Below are 19,951 nucleotides of genomic sequence, written 5' to 3'. Positions count from 1 at the left end.
TGTAACCGTCCAACATTAAAGCTTCCGTGCTCAGGAAACGACCACATTAAACAGGATGAAACTCCTCTGAAGGACAAGTTGAATGATTTATTAACACATTCTGTGAGATTTAATGTACAGAAAAATATAGAAAACGTAAAAATATAACAAAAATAAATTTCAGTAGGAAGCTAAACAGGGAAAATGCAGCAGAATGAAGTTATGGAGTTTATTTAGGTTTCCGTGGTCAGATGGTTTTCTGTTTGCAGGGTGACTGGTATAAGATGAGGATCAAATCACACATCACAGTGCAGCAGAGAGAGAGAGAGAGGGCAGAAAGGCCACTGGATCATTCATGTCTCTCCAAGTATCTGAGGACTCCGGCTGAGTCCAGCTGGGAGTCACTGAGTGAGGCAGAGCCGAGTGGGGACACTGAGGGGATATTCCCGTTTCCTCATAACCTACTTGTAAGCAGCTGCTGTGGGATTGAGTCACACCGGAACTTTTTTCTTTTATGTCTTGGAAACTGTGTCCTTGTAAATCAGAATCACCTCCTAAATCACTTATTTGACACGTGCAGAAGAATATATCTTGGTGGGTTGCAAGCAGAGACATGAACTGATCTTCAGCTGCACTAATGTCAAAAACACTGCTGACAAAAAGTTCACATCACATCTTCACCCTTGCAAACAACGCATTTCTCTTAATATTTTATTTTGGCTGCATATTATCCTGTAGATTATATTCGAAGCTTTCAATCTGTAGCCTTTTCAATCTGTAGCCCTTCAGACCTTTCTAAGACCATAATAAAAGAAATTTAAGATTTATGTAAAAATGAACTACCACCAGCTCACCTTGGCCTTCTCAAAGTCAAGGTCCTTGCCGATGGTGGTGAGCAGTTTACACAGACACTCCAAAGACTCTTGGTCGGGGTTCATCAGCAGCTTGACCAAGCAGTCATGCATGATGGCCTCCGATAACATCTTGAGCTTGAAGAGTTCGGAGATGAACTTGATGTTGCCGATGGAACGCCGCCGGGCAATGTCCTTGGCCTCCTGCAGCTCTACCTGAAGACGGTCACGCTCCGTCTAATGGGACCAAGGAAACAAACCTCTTGAACAGAGTTGAAACAGAAACTAAAGACGTTTCGGTAAAGATCCGGCGTCACACTTACCGATGCAGCAGAGTCCAGCTCCTTCTGCTTCCTCTCAAACGCCACATCGTCCACCTTGTCTTTCTCAAACTCCTTCTGACAGCGGTTTAGCAGCAGCTTGTGAAAATTCACTGTGTTGTTGGGTTTGTCAGTTGTGGGCACTTTGAGCTGCACATGAACAGTAAGTGGAATGAATTTAGTAGAGAACACAAGCATCAAGACAAAATAAGTAATGAACTAACCCTTAAAAAACAGGAGATTTCTGCGGGTTTAACAATTTTTTTTATATATCAACTAATTAACATTTTCGTATTATTGGATTATCTGGATTATTTTGGTCTTAATGACTAATATATGTAAGGTTATGGTTATCAAATGATGGCCGACAGAAAATTAAATAGTTTCTCTAGAACTCTTGTAAATAGAGTCTATAATTGAGAATATGCACGTTTAATAAATTGTGTTTTAAAGGATTATTTGTGACTGCTTTTCAAGCTCCTTCATAAATAGTGTGTTGTCTGGTGTAGACACTAGAGGCATCAAAACAATAGAACTACATCATCACACTGTACTGAATTGTATTGCTTTTCACAGCATTATTCTGCATCAAGGCAGAGCTGAATATGAACCAATTGATCCATTTGCTGCATAAACATTTAGCAAGTTGTTGACTGCATATTGAGACACTGTGTGCACACACCTCCAATAGATGGTTAAAAGATCACTTAATTCCTCCATCGTCTTTTTGCATCTGATGAATGCGCCACAGTTTACAAAAGAGCAATATTTATGTACTTCTCCAAATCCAATTTAAACAATTACATTACAAACACAAGACTCTCTCGTTCCGTACACTTCTCTGCTCAACTAAGCGACCTGCTTACCGTGGCGAGGCAGCGGCACATGTTCCCGTAGGCCACCGAGAAGCTGGGCTCGTCGATGGCTTTTTCAAACACCAGGTCAATGACTCCTTTGAGCCTCTCCTCCGTGTCGATGGTCAAGTCCGTCACCTGCTTCATCAGCTGATTGAACTTCTGAGGCGTCAGCTTGTTCAGGATACTGCGGACCTTCTTGAACAGGTCCTGAGGGGAATAGGTCATAACAGGTACTTAAACTCTGAGGTCATCAAGCACAAGATCAATCTCTCGCTCCACATGACAAACTAATCCTGTTGTAAAGCTACTATTGTTGATAAAGACACGGTTTCCCAACACAAGTTGGGAGATGAAATTATGTGCAACATTAAATAATTTATCAAGTAATACAGAAACTAAATACTCACAAAGCTTTTCCAATATTTACAGATTTTAAACATACAAACTTATCTATTTTTACTGGAATTTCCAATACTTTGAAAATCTTCAATCACGTAGACTTTATCATTAATTATAAAAATGAGTCTGTATATGTAATTTCTACATGTGCCCACTGCTTTGTGGATTTCAGTTTTTGTGTATTTGGTCGTACCTGTGTTCTCTGTGACTCTAATTCCGCTGGGAGGCTTTTCCTCTTCATGCTTGGTTTCCAGGCATTCTCTGATTTCTTCAGCTGAACATTGTCGAACACAGACAGGTTGATGATCCTCCTGGGTGGTGGTCGCTGCGCCCCAATGTTTATAAGCCTTTTCTAACAGGAAGAAAGGAAAAACCGTATTATTACTATGACTCAATAACTTTTAAATTAGCCAAAATAACGGATTTTCAATTCCAGTGTTTAAGTTTGTGTGAGTTTCATAAGTAAGGCAACAGAAATATCATTTAGGTGATCCTCTCATACACTGCCAGCGAAGCTCTCGCCTTATATTTGACGATAAGATGCTTTATAAGTCTAATCAATCTTCTCCCCTGAGATTTGTGAAGATAATGAATAAGCCTATTTTCCCCAAAATATTCTTTCTGATCAACCTGATTTTGACCCGTGCAAAAGCAAAACCCTACTTAGATAGCTCAAGAGTTTTTCTGTGTTGAATTAACCATCAGAAGAAACTCAAATCCTCCAGTGGTATCAGATCACTGACCTCTAACAGAATTATATAAATTAGGAAAACATCCTCTACTTAAAAGCAGCGTGTTATCAAGTGTTGACTGAAACAGAAGCTTTGTTTGTTAGTTACTTACTGGAGCGCCTCGTCCTTTCTTCTTCTGTCTGCCAAAATCTGCAGAGGCAGGTGTGAAATCAGGTCCTCTCGAAATCACCCGAGAATCCACGACTCGAGATGGCAACTTGTTTTGGTTCATCTGCAACACACAGACACAGACACACACACAATGAGCTGAACAGCAGGGGGAGCAATGAACCCCCCAATAGTAGTGGGCAAAAAGAGTCTGGTGTGAAAATGTGTATGTGCGAGCGTTCTAACTCAGTGGACCCTTAAAGGTGACCCTGGCCGAATGACAGTCATATAGCACACTACCAGCTCTTGCTTTATGTATTTTTACTGTACTGGTAATAAATGAAACTGGTTTGGTTCAGCGAGCTGCTCAGGGAGAGAAGTCAGAACCAGATGTTTAAGAGAGGGAGGGAAGGAAGAAAGGAACGCGGGAGAGAGTGAGATAGTTGTGGGGGAGGAGGGAGAAGAACAAATCCAGCTCTTTGTCTTTCAGCCGTCTTTGACTTCCTCTAAACTCCTTCCCAGTGAGATTTCACCATCTCCCACAGAGAATATGAGATGGTGGCATTGTACCAATCAAGTGTTCGCCAGTCTGGCTGTTCTTTTAAGAGCGGTGGGGGAGGGGCACGTACTCTCAACACTGCCAAGTGTGACATAATGGAAATGTGATTTTAATCAAAACAGCATTTACTGGGCTATATGCTCCACCCATACATATGTGGGGATCAGAGCAATGGACCTAACTCTCTGTGGTGCATCTTTGTTCCAGTGCAAGTAAAGAGAGTAGAGCCCAACACAGCCTACTGCTACGAGCCCATAACGAAGAACAATGTGTTAAACTCTACATTAGAGGTGCAAATAACCATTACTTTCATTATTTATTCATTTTATTTATCATTTAAAAGCCCAAGTACTCAGCTTTACTTCCTCAGGAATGACCACTACAGTTTTCCAGAGCTTAATGTGAGGTTTTCAAATTGTATATAAGTTATAACTATAAAACTGAAATAAAACAGTGAAATAAAACACCAGATTATAAATCATCCCATTTTAGCAGCTGGAGGCAAAGAATCTTTGACATTTTTTACTTCATGACTAATCTACTGATTGTTACAGCTCCAAATAATAATCATTTCTGTTTACAGAAGCAAATAATGACACTGAAGCCAAAATGGACGACATTAAAGCTGAAACAACTCCCTGATCAATAGGATCATATTTAGAAAGAATTTTAATAAATGAATTAATTCATCTTTGTATTTTTTTATGCAAAAATGCCAAACGCTTACTACTTCTGACTCAAATTTGAGTAAGGGATCACAAATTGAATATCTTATAGCGTTTGAACTCAAAAACATCTGGCTCGGGGAAACCGAAGAGCTTTTGATTTCATACAATCCAAAACAACTCAAGAAAAATTCTCATCAGATTAATTGATAATAAACAAAAGTAAGTTGCAGTGCTTTACATCCTATCTTTATTCAAGAGCGTGGTGTTTCAGTTTGAGAGCACTCAATGATTTCATATTCAGACTTTGTGATGCTTTCACTCAAAACCCTGCCTCACACTCCATTAGCCCCTGTCTGAGCTTAGATTCCCTGCACTCCAGCTTTTGGCTCTTCTCCTCGTGCTCACACTGCTTCTGAGCATGCGAGAAATGTCTCTTCTCGTATTTCACCTCTGTTCTTGGATTTTTCTTTTTTCTTCTGCACTTGGATTTGTTTGGGCAACAAGTCTGTCACAATTCCCCCAACCAATAGAGTGCAGGGTGTAGTGCTGACAAATGAAACTGTCAATGTCAAATGAATGTCCTGCTCTTAAAATGAAAGACTAAACTCTTGAATAAAGACAGGAAAAAAAAACGTCACCAGACACATTCCAGTTTTATAGTCACATTCAGAGAGTTTGCCATCTGCTAAGGAAACTGTCCGGACATTTCCATTCATTGATTTATTAACCCTCGGCTGTAATAGGTTTAATCACAGTGTAATACTTTTGTCTAACAGTCTATGAATCTATGAGTCTGTAACATACCTTGTCTAGCACCACGTCACTGATTGGTGGGAGTCCCTCAGGCTTCTGTGTGGAGGCAGGCGTGAACTGGAAGTCCAACAGGAAGGCCCTGTCATACTGACGCGTCCCACTGGGATCAGCCAGGTCTGGACAACCAAGAGAAAGAGTAAATATAGTAGCTTTACACACTGGCATCTCCAAAAGGCAGAAATAGAAAATAAATAGAAATAAATACAAGTTCTGCATATGGTAACTTCAAACTGTCCAGAGAATATGGTCCGTCTTTACCTTCTATATCCTGTGGAGCTCCTGTGGAATTCTCCTTGTCCCCAGGGGTGGCTCCGCTGTCGCTGCTCTCCGTCTCTGAGGTGTGGCCGGCGCCGTTCCTCATGGGCTCCATCTCAGCCTCACCGTTCTCTTCCGGGGCGGCGAGCTTTCCGTCAGCCTCTGGGCTGCTGGCGGGAGCAGGGGTGGATGTGAAGACTGTTGCTAGGGGCACAGGGCTGTTGCTCAATGGAGCTGCCTGCAGGGCCTGGTCTCCAGCAGGTTGATCCACTGACATTGGCTTGTCCTGTCAAGGAGGCAAGATTCAGTTTTCAGACCCCTCATTATTTGTCAGTTAAACGAGAATGGCACTCATACCGCCAAGGTCCAACAGTCCCCTTATAGATCCACTAGATCCGCATTTTATTTGGATCTACACCAAATTGCACACACTCATAAATATAAGTCACCTAAACATGCCCGATTTAGTTTTTCATAAGATCCATGAATTATTCTCTAAGAAAATCAAAGAAAATGGAAAAATTCATCATTGTGGTGCAGATCAGGACAGATCCAGGATTTTTTTTCCATGGTTCATTCCCCACCTCTCTAAAATATATTTTTGCAATCAATTGTGTAGTTTTAGTGTAATCCTGAAAACTAAAGAACCAACAAACGCAGACAAAACACAACCATCTTGGCAGCTCAGCTGTAGGTACGCTAACTTTATAGTGTTTGTTCTGTGTAGACAAGAAGCCGTGTAACAGCCTGTAAAACCTATTTGTCAGTATGAAAACTCTCCCACAGCTACAAGCCCAGAACCAAACAATAAAGGAAAGGAAATGAGCACAGGACAGAGCTTGATTTAACAGACAGTGGGCCGGGTGAGGTTGAACATGATGGATAACTCCTTCGATGTCGTTCTCGGAAGATAACAACACCCCAAAGTCATTTACGTCTGCTTCCCCAACCACACATGTGGAAACATTTTTCACTTGAACTATTGCCTACATTGTGCCTTTCCTCTTCTCTCTCACTCCTTTGATTCTCTTTTAAAATTACTTGTATTTGGGGAAAAAATGGTGACAATACCTCATTAAATTATTTAAAACACAATTTATTGTCTGTGTGTCGACAGACTTCTGACAAGAATGCACATACAATTGATGATATATACTTTGAAGCTTGTCTTTTCTTTCCCCCCCTTTCATCCGGTCTTTATTTTTACCTCATCCTCCTTTTGAGGTGCGTCTCCAGCAGAGATCCCTTCATTTGGTTTCCTCCAGGTCTTTGGTATCGCAGAAGCCGTCTGATTTACTGCAGGACAACACAGAAGCAGGAACATGCAGTTAGTCAGTAAACAGCAGAACCACAATGGATTTAGAAGTGAAATTTGTGTCCAAAAGCCAGCGATGACAAGAAAATCTGTCTGTATAATGAAACCTTATGACCAGTTCTACACATAAAACAGATATAAAATGCTTTATGGTCACGTTATGTCTTCATTGCCTTGATGATTTAAAACTCTTTCATCTCAGACCAACGTAAAACAAACAGCTACAAGCACAAAGCGTTTAACAAGGCAGAAAAAGAGGGACAAATGGAAAAGGGTATGTTTCCCCATTGAGTTATTATTGTTATGGTTTCCAGGAGGACATACAGCTGTTATTACCGACACAAATCACACTCTCATTTAAAATCCATTGGTATCTCACAATAAATAAGCTCTTCAAATTCCTTACTTATGGGCCTATAAGTATTTGCTTGTTATAATTTATAACAGAAACAGGAACATGATGAAATAAGAAAGCCCATAAATAATGACATTTTACAGAAGTGTGATGTTACGCTCACATTCTGCAGGGACGTCAATCAACTGATGCTGAAAACTTTCAGTTCTACCTGTCACTTATTTCTCTGCAGCAGAATCTGAGCTACCCAACTTCCTGCTGTGACCCCAAGTACTTTCAGTTACTCACAACTTGGTGGAGCATTTTTACGACAAGTAAACAAACCATTTGTTCTGAACATAGCGTATGTTTGTGTCTGGCAAATAAAATTATGAAAGTAGCAGACTCATAAAATTATCTCTCATGCCGACTGCCCTGTCACCAAACAAAATCCCAAAGAGCAGAATACATTTATTGGTAACTGAGAGTTATGTGTGAATTTTATAGTTCCTGAAATGCAACAAATTAAAGTACCTGTTGTGGGGCTATTCCTGATGAGTGCTGGATGCTGGGACTCTGTCTTGCTGTCAGTAATGCCACCTTGTGCCTCCGTCCCTGCTCTGGGTACAAGGTCTTTAGTGTCTATGGATTTGCTTGGCTCGTCAGCCTCTGTCGTGGCCTGCACTAGAGGCGGTAGGCCAGGGGGAAGCATGATGGGCAAAGCTGGGGCCGGGCTCGAGCTCAGGGTAACTGGCACCACAGCCACAGGAGCCATAGGGGCCAGCGCAGCAGCAACGGGAACCTGTGGCCTCATGTCAGAAGGCAAAGTTTCAGAGGAGGCTTCTCGGTAAGCAGGACTAGAGGCCTGGGGCTGGAGTGCAGCAGGGGGCATAGGAGAAGGCTCCTGGGCCGCTGTCTCCAGCTCCGTCCCGGACTCGGCAAGGCCGTTCAAAGCCTTGGGGGCTGCTACAGACAAGGAAGCCAGAGTTCTTGGGGCGTCTAAGAGAGGCTTGTCTGTGTTGGGAGGCTGAGGTGGCGCCAAAGAGGGTTTCTGCTCCCCGACTGAGGACAAGTGAGAAGAGGCTGACTCCCTGGCTGAGGGACGTTCACTTGAGTTGGCCACTGTAAGTGGGAGATTGACAGGGGTGCTGAGCGAGGCGGGGAGGGGAAGCTCCGGTTCACTTGCAGGAGGAGTGGGCTCAGATTCAGGTGTGTTGGCCTCCGGTCTCTCCACGGGGGCTTCAGGCTGCACAAGCCCAGGTGAGGAAGACTTCTGGACAACTGGCTGCAGTTTTGGTGCATCATCTGGAAGAAGGAAAAGAACAGATGAATACATGTCTTCAGAATTCAATCAGTAAAAGGTTATATTTGTATCACAAACTATACTTAACAGTTCTTCACATATATGTAATGTAATAAAAAATATAATCTGTTTAAAATCTGTGACATTTTGTGACTGTGACAGCTTCAAGTTCAACAAGCCAAACAGGGGGAAACCATTTACGTCAACATTTTTGTGGAGGTTGCGAGTGTGAAACCGCAGCAGGAAGACAGATAACATAACGTACTAGAAAGGTTCAACCTCGGTTCAGAGAGCCCTGCGTACATCACACTTTGTAAGTGAACCGAAAGTGAAAGTGTTCAGTGTGCAGCGAGTTCTGGGAAAAACTTTGCTGCTCCAAAGGTGACATTGCCTGCGATTGGAGGCAATGACACGGCAGTAAAATAATATTCAACTTATTCTAGAGGGTCTAACGTTACATTTCTAAATTTTAAATTTGACATGTCACAGATCCTAATTAATGGAGATATGGGCAAACCAAGTTAACTTTTTTGGGGGGTTACTCTGACTGGTCATATCTCCTTTAATATGAGAAATGTTTCTCATATCATGTTAAAAGCTCTGGGGTTAAAACTGCCTTGGTTAGATGTTAAGAGTGGCACTCCTTCTTGTGAGGATCTGTGGAAATAGTTTAAAAGAATGGTGAGAGTGTTGGGGCATACCTGGCCCTGGTTTGGTGTCGGAGGCCCCTGTTGTCAACGGCTGCTGCTGTTTGGGCTGCTGTGGCTGTTGCTGGGGCTGCTGTTGGGGTTGTTGGGGCTGCTGTGGCTGTTGGGGCTGCTGTGGCTGCTGTTGGGGCTGCTGTGGCTGTTGGGGCTGCTGTGGCTGTTGGGGCTGCTGTGGCTGCTGTGGCTGCTTTGTGCTGTTTGGGCTGTTGGGGATGCTGTGGCTGCTGTTGGGGCTGCTGTGGCTGCTGTTGCTGTTGGGGCTGCTGTGGCTGTTGGGGCTGCTGTGGCTGCTGTTGGGGATGCTGTGGCTGCTGTTGCTGTTGGGGCTGCTGTGGCTGCTGTTGCTGTTGGGGATGCTGTGGCTGCTGTTGGGGATGCTGTGGCGGCTGTTGCTGTTGCGGCTGCTGGGGCTGCAGGGACTCCAAGGTGTAGCCTCCAGGGTGGGCCTGCTGTGGTTGAGGAGGCTGCGGCTGCGACTGCGGCGGCTCTGGAGTCTGGCTGCTGCTCAGCTGCTGCGATTTGAGGTAGAAAATGTGAGGATAATGAGGGTGCGGCCATAAAAACTAGCAACACAGAAAACCAGAAAGACGGGCACAGAGATGAAGGCAGTGCGCATACAAACAGATAAACAAACAAGCAAGCCCAAATGCCGGATTAAGCAGACAGTCCAATGGGGGTGTGGTTAAGAAAAAGACAGGGGGGAGCAAGAGAGAATGAAGACCAATGTAGGAAGAATGACAAGAGGAGGGGGAACGGCTCAGATCAATGCAGAGAAAAGGGGGTTGACACAAAAAGAAAAAATCAAAAAGGGGCACAGAAAGACAGAAAAAGAGAGGAAAGACACTGTTAACATCTACAGAAGGACAAAGGGAGAAAGAAGTCACAACCCCCCTCTTCAGAATCCAGGAAGGTTGTCTCGTAGGTTCATTTCATTTATTACATTTTTTGCGGTTGGCGTTTGTACAGTGGTTTTCAGCACAAACACCTGAGCCCTGCTGGTTTCCTGGGACTTTAAAACCAGTGTTCAAAGATCTAGGGTGAAAACACTCATCTCTACCTATTTACTAGAAGGCCAAAAGTTTAATTATTTGATTTAAAGCTGAAATGTGGAACTTTTATAAATAAATGGATGTTTGTTACGTTCAAACTGTGGAATCAATCAATTCTGATTCAATCGCTCTGTATTTTGTTGTTTACCAGAGTTTTAAATACGGTGTCGAGATGCGTTTTACATCAACCAGCAATGATTGATTTGTTGGAAAAAACCCTAGTAACAGAAATGGAGTAGAAAACAGGAACTATGAGTTTGGACGAGCTGATGGCGAAGAGCCTAGAGGGGTTTCTGTTCTTCCAGATAAAAAATAAATAAAGAGAAATAAAGAAACTTGGTGGCAGTCTAAGAAATAAATCAATTGGTGGCAAGGAGACATAGGAAGCATATGTCGTCAGCACATGTTGCCAGTGTTTGTGTAATTACTCTCACTGCCAGGGGGAGACAAAAGAGCCACACTGCAGGTTTAAAGGAGAGAAGTGAATGGGAATGGCGGACCTGAGTGGATTCTGTAGAGGGAGCATACACACAGTACATAGGAAATCTACTGTAAGAGACAGCGAGTGATAAGAAACAGTGACAGGAAGGAAGAAAGTATAAAATGAAAGACAGTACATTAAATTTGACATACAGCTATAAGGAAAATAAAGTGAGAAGTGTTTCTTCACAAGTCATGGCCTCAACCTACACGTCCCAAAAAATATATAGTGTGTAATGATGGTAACAATTAGTCTTTTTGTTATTTTCCAAATCAGTAAGTCTTTAATTAGATAATGTAAACATGTCCTGAGCGACAGCCAACAGACATGTAACAGTTTGGACTCAGAGTCATGGTGATCTTCTTATGAGAAAGTGAGACGTGTAAATGACACAGGCGCTGTGCCCTGTCTGTCACACACATGGTGGAGAGCAAAAAGGATTAGAGCGGAGCGCTCACACTGCTACCAGGCAACACGAGACATCTCTCCACCCCTCGGCTAAAGATCCAGGCTGATGAGCTGCCGCTAACTCTACACTACCTCTAACTACTGCGGGTGAGAGATTGGGCAAGCGCAAGTGTGTGAGAGAGAGAGAGCCTCACCTGTGGTGGGGTGGGGGTAGAGGAGGGGTGACCTACAGGAGGCGTTGAATTCCTGCTCCCTGAACCCCCTGCCATGATCTCCTCTGTGATGTCCCTGCCACCCTGATTGGGGTCCCGGATACGGATCTGGGAGGACAATGACACAAAAAACAAACCTCACTAAAGCAACCACGTCTTTGAAAGACACGTAGTCTGCCACATGTGTGTGAGCCGTCAGCTGTGTTACACACTGCTAAGAACTTATACATGATGTATCAAATCCATTAAACATGGATACGAACTAAATTAAAAGAAAACATAAATACAAGAAAATATATAGAACTTGAAGAAAAAAAACATTCTATAAAATATAAACATGTATTATCTTTTCTACATTTTTCATTCTGTAAAATAAAACCAATACTGATACGTCTATGAAAGGCTCTTATCAGCCGATATAAGCAAAAAAATAAAGTATTCTATGTAGTTTGTGCATTATATTCATTACATACATTACATTGTAGCAATTAAATCTTAAAGTTAGACTAAATCTATTCGACTTAACTGAACTCAACTGAAATGAACCATTGAAGTCAACTGAACCACATGACTCAACTGACCTCAATTCGATTCTATTCAACTCGACTCAACTGAACTGAACTCAACAACTGAACTGAACTGAACTCAACAACTGAACTGAACTGAACTGAACTCAGGGATGTCGTTCCTGGAGCGGCCAACAGGAACTCCTAAGATACTCACTGTTTTCTTCTCACGCTTGGCTGGTGGAGGTTGCTGTGGTGTAGGCACTATGATGGGGGGTGATGGGGGGTACACAGTCTGTCCTGGGTAGTAAGGTGGGCCAGCTGTGGGAACGGGAGCAGGGACAGAGGGCGAGACAGGTGGGTGGTACCTGAGGGGATCTGAATGAGTTTCGGAGAAAAGAAAAGATATTTTAGTAAAACACAGACAGGCTCTCTGCTCTGGTGGCACATGTGGCTGATAGGTAGTGTGTATTTCTGCTACTGTGTGGTGAACTATTTTTTAAAATGTGATGTGGGAATAGCGCAGGATGTGTATCTGTGTTGGATTAATGACTCACGATATGGGGCAGGGTACTCCCCTGGCCCAGGACCAGTATAGAAGGTGCCAGACCCTGGGGGCTGAACAGAATACTGCTGAGGAGGTCCCACATAGGGTTGACTGTGGCGATACTGCAAGTAAAGAGGACAAGGAGAAACCTATTATCAAAAAAAAAAAAATCAGCGAGGGAAATACAAACATTGTACAAAAATGGTGCACTTTTACAATCAGTGATATGATTTTATCTTTTAACATTCCAATTTAATTTTATGCATTTAATTTTAGCACATTTACTCCACATTCAACTATAAACAAGGATATATACATAAAAATTATGATAAATGAATAGCAGAGTTCTCAAACATTTGTATTTTTTTGTACATGCTACTGATCCCAATATGCAATAAGGTGATAACGTGGCCAATCAGCCGTGGCGGACATATGATGTCTCTGAGTGCCTTTCTAGTTAAGCATTGAAATTGTTTTAAATCCTATAGTTAACATGTATGTTACATTCTGACTATGTATTTCATTACACTGTATTCACAACCTTTCACATTCACACTCAATACCTCATAATGCAACATGAAACAGAAAACACTCTCATTCAGAAGGAGAATAGGGGAGTGCCTTGTTGCGACTGCAGCTCATTGTGTGAAATTGTTCATTGTGTGCAAATACTGCTAATTCCTACGCTGCAAGAGGAAGAGTCTGCTATGACATCGGAATATGTTGTGTAAAAGACCCCTTCAGGAGGATATTTGTTAAGCTGTTGAATGGGGAACCAGCTCATGAGTCTGACAACATAAACTCAGGTGCAAAACACTGACGAGCTCCAAAATAAGCAAAACAACCTCCCTCCGCTCAAGCTCGATAAATTACATGTTCAGGATTTTCTTATTCTGAGGAGACATACACTTAAGTTAGTGTTTCTGTTTGAGCCAGCCTACTAATGTGAGCTGCTCTTTTAAAAACTGACTATCGCAAAGACTCAGTTCCTCTAAAGAAACTCACACGAACCTGGAAAACTAGCTGCAAGTAGCGTCGCCATCACTATCACCTGACATCAGAGCAGGCAGTGCCAGCCATTACATTAGAAAGGCTAGTGTGATATGTGATCAATAATTTAGCATGGCCCTTGAAGGATGTTATAAATATTGAAATGGCCCTCGATAGGAAAAAAGGTTCCCCTACCCCTGAATGAGAGCAAACAACATCAACTGTAAGCAGGTCAGTGTGTTTCTTTCACCTGTGGGATGTAGTACTGTGCAGCCTGCGGGGAAGGGAAAGGCATGGGTGCCATGGTCATCATGATTGGCTGATTAGTGGGGTAGACGGCTGTAGGAGTCTGTGAGCCAGGCCGTATGGAGGGCGTGTTTGTCGGGATGGTGGGCCTCGCAGTCTGCATCTGAGTCCTCTGGAAAAACTGTAGGTAAGATGGGAGAGAAACACAGAAGACATTAAGTACGATCCCAGAGACAGCTGACTCATTTCTGCAGGCTGCCATGCTTTAATCTAAAGTACAAACAAGTTCAGACGACTTCACCATTTGGCCAACACATCTCTCACAGTGAGGCCCCCCCCCCCTGGTGTTTAATCAGCAGCGAAAATAATGAAACAAAAGGACCAGCACCACAGATTTCTCTGAACTCTCATCATTGCTGCAGACCATTCAGACCATCACATTTCAACCACTCTGAGGGATAAACTGTGTAATGATTTTCAGGCAGATATGCAGCCCTTTAAACTTCCATTTATGCTTCAATAAACAACTCATAATTACCCTGAATTACTTCACTAAACCTTACAGAAATGTGGATGTAATATTTGAATTAAAAAAACATGAATCAGATAAATACCATCTACAAAGTAGGGAGCACAACCCTGTTCAGATACTTTGGTGCTTTGGTTTTTATGGCCATTGATGTTTCAGCCTTTAATTCAGAGAAAATCAGATGATTTTCTGATAAGCTCAACAAATGCTGCACCAGACTCCACAGCCGTTAAAAAATAAAAGCTCGTGAATGGCTGCAAAAACCTCTTTCTGTGCCCGAGCTGCTCAGCCAACCTTTCAGTTGTACTAAAAGTGTGACACGGCTGTGTTCATCAAGCAGTAATGTGGCCTTTTTCTCGTGGATCACAGAGCACTCACGATGTAGAAGATAAAACTGTAGCTGCTGTAAAGACTGCAGCTACAATGGCTTCTGTAGAACATGTTTCAATCAGTTGAGACTCTAATGTTTAATTAAGTTTAATGACGAGCTTTGTGTTTGTTGGGCAGCGCATAAAATTTAATGCAGGAATCTCTTGAGTGCCAGTCAGAAAGAAGAGCACAACGGACGGCGGTGTTCCAAACAACTAAGGCCCAGGTTGGGGACACCCGCCTGCAGTGAGCGTGCTCCGGTGAGGGAGAGCAGAATAAACAATGCTGTAAAACCGACTAAAAATACCCAGGAGGGAAATCACCTTCAACATAATAAATCAGCTTCAATGGCTTACTTTACTGTAAATAGCCCTGTGGAAGTCTGGGAAATGACCAGGAAACCGTTCATTATCAGCTACCCTAAGAGGGCCTCGGTAAAGTCAATGGTGCGACAAGAAATGTGAGTCAACAGTAAGGAGGAAGTTTTCAGCGCTGTCAATTAAAAGTGTTTGGTAAGTCAGGCTTGAAATAATCATTGAAACATTTAGTGTAGCCAATGACACTGACACCATATGCAAGTCTAGCTGCTTTCAGACATGTACATGAGAACTGAAATGTCCGAGTCAGTTGCTACAGACATTGTCTGGAACCTTTCCAACCGGTTCCTGAGGGAAAATGTGCAGAAAATTCACAGTGAGCGAGTGGGTGTGTTGATGACGTTTCTAACATGCAATGGACGCAAAAGTGAGAAAAAAAAAAAATATATATATGTCAGGATGCAAAAGAGATGTAATAGACGTGGAAGACGCCAACAAAGAAATCAAGGGCCAAAGCCTGTGCTGATGTGTTAATAACAAAAAACATGCGATTTCTGGAGCAGAATCTTTACATCATGTCCTGTCTCCAACATGCTCTACTCAGACTGCCTGACTGTTGTTGTGAAGGTGTCAGACCCGGACAACCTCCTGCTGCGTTCTTCATATGTGAAAGGCAAACTTCTGATGGGCATCTATTAAATAACATTATATATATATTTCCAACAAGTAGTACACACTTCATCACATGGACATAAAAAGGAGCTAAAAACACTTATTTCAAGGAGTAATATTCTGCATAATACTCTCATCCCACATGCTGTTCATTAAATTGTGCAAGCTCATAAAAGATGAATCATGAAATGGAGCAAAGAATATGAACTGAGAAGTTTAGTAATGATCTACTACAGGATTAAGGACAGGACATATAGATATAACGATGATAAAAAAGGAAGGACCTCTCATCTGAGCATTCACTGCAGTGAGAATGAAGGGGGATGTACAGGGTTAGAAGTTAGGAGGGGTGGGATCATTTAAGGACGATCCTCATCATGCCATGCAGGTCTCAAGAGACTTTTAAACAGTTAAATGTTACCTGGATGGGCCTGAATCCTCCCTTGAGTATTGAAAGCAGGAAAGAGAGAAAAGCCAATGGGAGACTGCACTGGTGAGACTGAAGCCTCAGTACAAACAACAAGCATCATTCACCCACACACATGAAGGCAGGAAACTAGCAGATGTAATTTTTCATCCACTTGACACAGTGAGTGGTCCGGAGCAATTGTCACATTGTGCAGCCTGAGCCTACGTCCCAGTCGGCCTGTCGTTTCGCCAGATTGCAGTTTTCAGGTCCCGACGGGACTTGGCTGTCACCTGCAGAGCTGACTTAGCAACAGATATGATGTTGAGGGCTGTGAGCCAAGTGTGATTTGATCTACAGGCATCTTTCAATATTAAGTAGCTGATAGGTGTTCACCTCATTACCCTGGTAGTCCGGTACAATATTTATGACAAAGACAATAGAGTTCAAACCTTTTGTTCCTGATTGTTTTTGCTGCATAGCAGAGGAGTAACACACTGTGAACTCATGATTGATGCAGCTGCCAAACTAGTGATGCAATTATTCCTGTCACTTAAAAATATAGATTGTATATAAAGATGAGCGACATGACAGCTCCCCGAAAGTTTCCCTGATACTTCCTTGGCTGGCTGCAGTTAAGGTCATAAAGCCTGCCTCCTCCATGTTAATGGATGGGATGAAATACATTTTTCTCAAATATTTGTGAGGTGATAATTTTTCAGTCATGATTGACAGCTGAGACTGACTTACAATTGCTCAAGCACCTGTTTCAACCTTGTTACAGCCGCTCCACATCACAATCACTAATTTGCTGCTCTGTCTCCAAACGGCATAAATCGTGCAAGATGGTATCACTGGTACCTGGTATATATTTTAGTTTAGTTTTTGTACAACGGGAGGAACTGGAGACGTGTTGTCCATCTTTATTCACAGTCTGGTTTTGACATCGTGTGACATTTCCACTATTCAAAGGCCAACAAATACGTCAAATTCGCGGATCAAATTCAGATTAATAGTCATTTACACTGTGAAGCGCTTTTGTTTTTATGTTTTATCTCCTCTGACTTTGACCTTTTGGTTCACAAACATTAAAAAAAGTCACACTCCAGAGCTGTATCTGAAATCTAAATAGGTCCGTTACACCCATAAGTGGGGGATGAAAGGAAATAAAGATGATGCTTGTTTGAAGACACTTACATTTTGGCCAAATTAATTAATTTTCTGATCCCTCTGCACCCTTTCACTGTGCATCAAGTGTGTTTCAGGGGGACAATGGCTGTTTTCTCCATTGGTATAAAAGGCTACTGTTCAGCTACATCTGCTTTCCAACTCCACTTCCGTGGTGGCACAAGAGATCCCAGCGCCAGTTTGTGACAGCCAGGGCATGCACTGTGTGTGTGTGTGTGTGTGTGTGTGTGTGTGTTACACCAATGGCAGTAAACACATCCGACACACTTTGACACCATACTATTAATAGTCTGTTAAAATTTACCCACACAGAAGCATCAAGAAGGTGAGGATGTTAGACAACAACTTAGTCAGGGCACATCTTTCAGTACAGGGGTGTGAACAACACATCAGTCTTTGGAGTGGGCAATTGTGTTAATCACTACAACATGAATCAACGAACACAACAAGAACAGGAAGTCACATGGACTGAATGTCAGCACCTTGAAATGTCCGAGACTCTTAGCGTCCGTGAGATAATACGTGGCCCTCATAATCTAATGACCTTGGTTCACAGAGTGTCAACTGTCCAACAGGATTCATCATTTACACAAATGTCAGTCTTGAACACAAACACTGGGGCCACACAGCTGTTCCAGCCCTTTTACTTGTCGACAGCGAACCTGATGATCACCGGCCACCCCTCATATCTTTGTCTTCTTACACTGGGAAAAGATTTGGTTACACGGACAAAGGGGCGGATCCAGGGAGGTTTTTTTTGTCACTTTCTTTTGATATTGTGAGATGGGACTTTTTTTTTTTTACATATTCACCAATAACTAGGGAATAATTCATGGATCAGTCATTTTAAGGTGAGTGTGTTAAGTTTAGTTCCACAAAGAACAATAAGGTTCAACAAAACAATAAAACAGCCAAATTGATTGCAGCGCATTAATGTAATTACTGGAAACCATGAAGTCATGATCGCGTTGTCACTGCAATAAATTGGAAAGTCTTAGCAATGGCTGCACAAAAATAACAAATGTCCCCTTTTCTATTTTCAGGCGTTAAACGATTCAGCAAAATACCCTGGAAGACCAGTGCTGACGGGAGATAACGTCTCTTCTATGTATTAATGAAACTAAAAATATAAGGGGAAAACAAACTTTGGTTGGCGAGGAGCACAAGAACTGATATTTAGCCCCAATTTTCTGCTGCACATAAGGGCCTTTCATTGTGTAAAGCACAACTGGCACTAGTCAGGCTTTATTCGATGGCCTAATCAGCTAATAGAGTGTGTTGAATGGTGTCGAGATGCGACAGCAAGTCAGCTCCCAGACTCCAAAAATATAATACAATGGGCTCACAAGGCTGTTGCTTTCAGACACACTCTCTTTGTGAATTCAAACCATGCAGGAAAATAAATTCAAATTTTTGGGGTTTACAAATTCAGACTAATGAGGTTCCTTTACTCAAGCAGAGAATATACAACTTTAATCAGCTTGTGTCTGGCTGCAGACTGTGTGTGTGTGTGTGTGTGTGTGTGTGTGTGTGTGTGTGTGTGAAACTGTGTTAAATCCAATCAAGGACAAGGTTCTATCATGTGAAACTGACTTATAAACACTCACAAAAATATATCATCTGTAAGAAAGCTGAGAGACTCTGCGGTTATTTGTTCCACTTGGCGCCCAGGACACACACAGGCCTCATTACAATTAAACCTGTAAAGACTATGTAATACCAATTCACTTTTATTTGGAATTAACCAATTTCAGTCTCATCATAGTCTCTCACAGCCAGGCCCATCTCCACAGTGCTGTGTCAGCACTGGAGAAAGGTCTGGCTGCACTTATTTTCATTCTGCTACGAGGGAGTAGAACAATTGTTTGTAAACCAAGTCATCGTGGGTGGTGCTAACGCCAGGATGAAGAATCAAAAATAATGTTGGGGAAACTTGTCATTAAAATGGTTGATTACCCCCCAAAACACAGCAAAATAAATGTCAACTGTGCCAGTTTACGATCCAAATCGCCATCAAAACTCATTTTCAGCGTACAGGTTGCTAGCTCTGAGGTAGAAGATGGGGTTTTAAACAGTAACAAGCCTGAAGCAGACGGTTAACAGTATTCTGTAAGAGACTCACTGCCAATGTCAAGCTGATACCCACAGTCTACATCTGGTGAGTCAGACAAATGTCACCATAAAAATAGCCTGAAAAAGAGCAAAATCACACCCATCAAGAAACTGCTCTGTGCACCCGCCTGGCTCTCATGATTAAGTAGCAGCACACTCAGGAAAAACAACATGACAATTAAAACATGTTAATCTGTGTTCATGATATTTGTAGGCTTTCAAATCTGAGACTATATGCCCCATTTGGAGCCTTTTTGCATGCAGGTACCAGCAAACTGATATGATGATGATGGTGCGAGAAGGTAAGCAGGAGGGGACGTACAGTGGGGTAAATTACCTGATGATGGGTCGGTCGAGGGCCCGTAGCAAACTGGTGGGGGAGTGAGGAGAGGTCCAGCAAGGAGAGAGAAGCAGTGATGGCAAAGCAGGGCGAGGGGGAGAAAGAACATAAGAGAGACACAGAGATAAATGAGTGATGGAGGCAGATGCTTGAAAATACAGAACAAAATCACAGAGCAACAAAGCTTCAAAGGACACGTGGCACGTGACGCACAGATCAAAGTCAAAGTTTGTGTTTGCAAATAGTAGCTTGTAAATTTTATCTTGTTTTAAGCAGCAGTGAAACTAGATTTACAGGGAGCTAGGCAATAAAACGATATCAATAATTATCGTAATATAATTATCATCAATAGCCAAATAACTAAAGTCCAATTTATATTG

At 42.4% G+C, this 19,951-nt stretch overlaps 1 protein-coding gene across 1 annotated transcript in view; it reads right to left on the bottom strand.

Moving 5' to 3' along the window:
* eif4g3a (eukaryotic translation initiation factor 4 gamma, 3a) overlaps positions 1-19,951 on the bottom strand; it is a 45,729-nt gene that overhangs the window by 10,098 nt on the left and 15,680 nt on the right. Inside the window, exons 5-21 of the mRNA XM_047339287.1 lie at positions 19,569-19,601; positions 15,947-15,967; positions 13,643-13,819; positions 12,413-12,524; positions 12,073-12,233; positions 11,332-11,466; positions 9,599-9,711; positions 9,194-9,234; positions 7,724-8,494; positions 6,748-6,836; positions 5,544-5,826; positions 5,277-5,401; positions 3,256-3,369; positions 2,600-2,758; positions 2,017-2,214; positions 1,154-1,300; positions 834-1,067 (exon numbers count right to left, since the gene is read on the bottom strand). Coding sequence (XP_047195243.1) covers positions 834-1,067; positions 1,154-1,300; positions 2,017-2,214; positions 2,600-2,758; positions 3,256-3,369; positions 5,277-5,401; positions 5,544-5,826; positions 6,748-6,836; positions 7,724-8,494; positions 9,194-9,234; positions 9,599-9,711; positions 11,332-11,466; positions 12,073-12,233; positions 12,413-12,524; positions 13,643-13,819; positions 15,947-15,967; positions 19,569-19,601 — 2,913 coding nt within the window. The remainder of the gene's footprint in view (positions 1-833; positions 1,068-1,153; positions 1,301-2,016; positions 2,215-2,599; positions 2,759-3,255; positions 3,370-5,276; positions 5,402-5,543; positions 5,827-6,747; positions 6,837-7,723; positions 8,495-9,193; positions 9,235-9,598; positions 9,712-11,331; positions 11,467-12,072; positions 12,234-12,412; positions 12,525-13,642; positions 13,820-15,946; positions 15,968-19,568; positions 19,602-19,951) is intronic.

This window comes from Hippoglossus stenolepis, chromosome 3 (genome assembly GCF_022539355.2).
Source record: "Hippoglossus stenolepis isolate QCI-W04-F060 chromosome 3, HSTE1.2, whole genome shotgun sequence".
Taxonomy (NCBI): Eukaryota; Metazoa; Chordata; class Actinopteri; order Pleuronectiformes; family Pleuronectidae; genus Hippoglossus; species Hippoglossus stenolepis.
The sequence above is the reverse complement of the archived record's forward strand: the minus strand, read 5'-3'. Positions and strand labels throughout refer to the sequence as shown.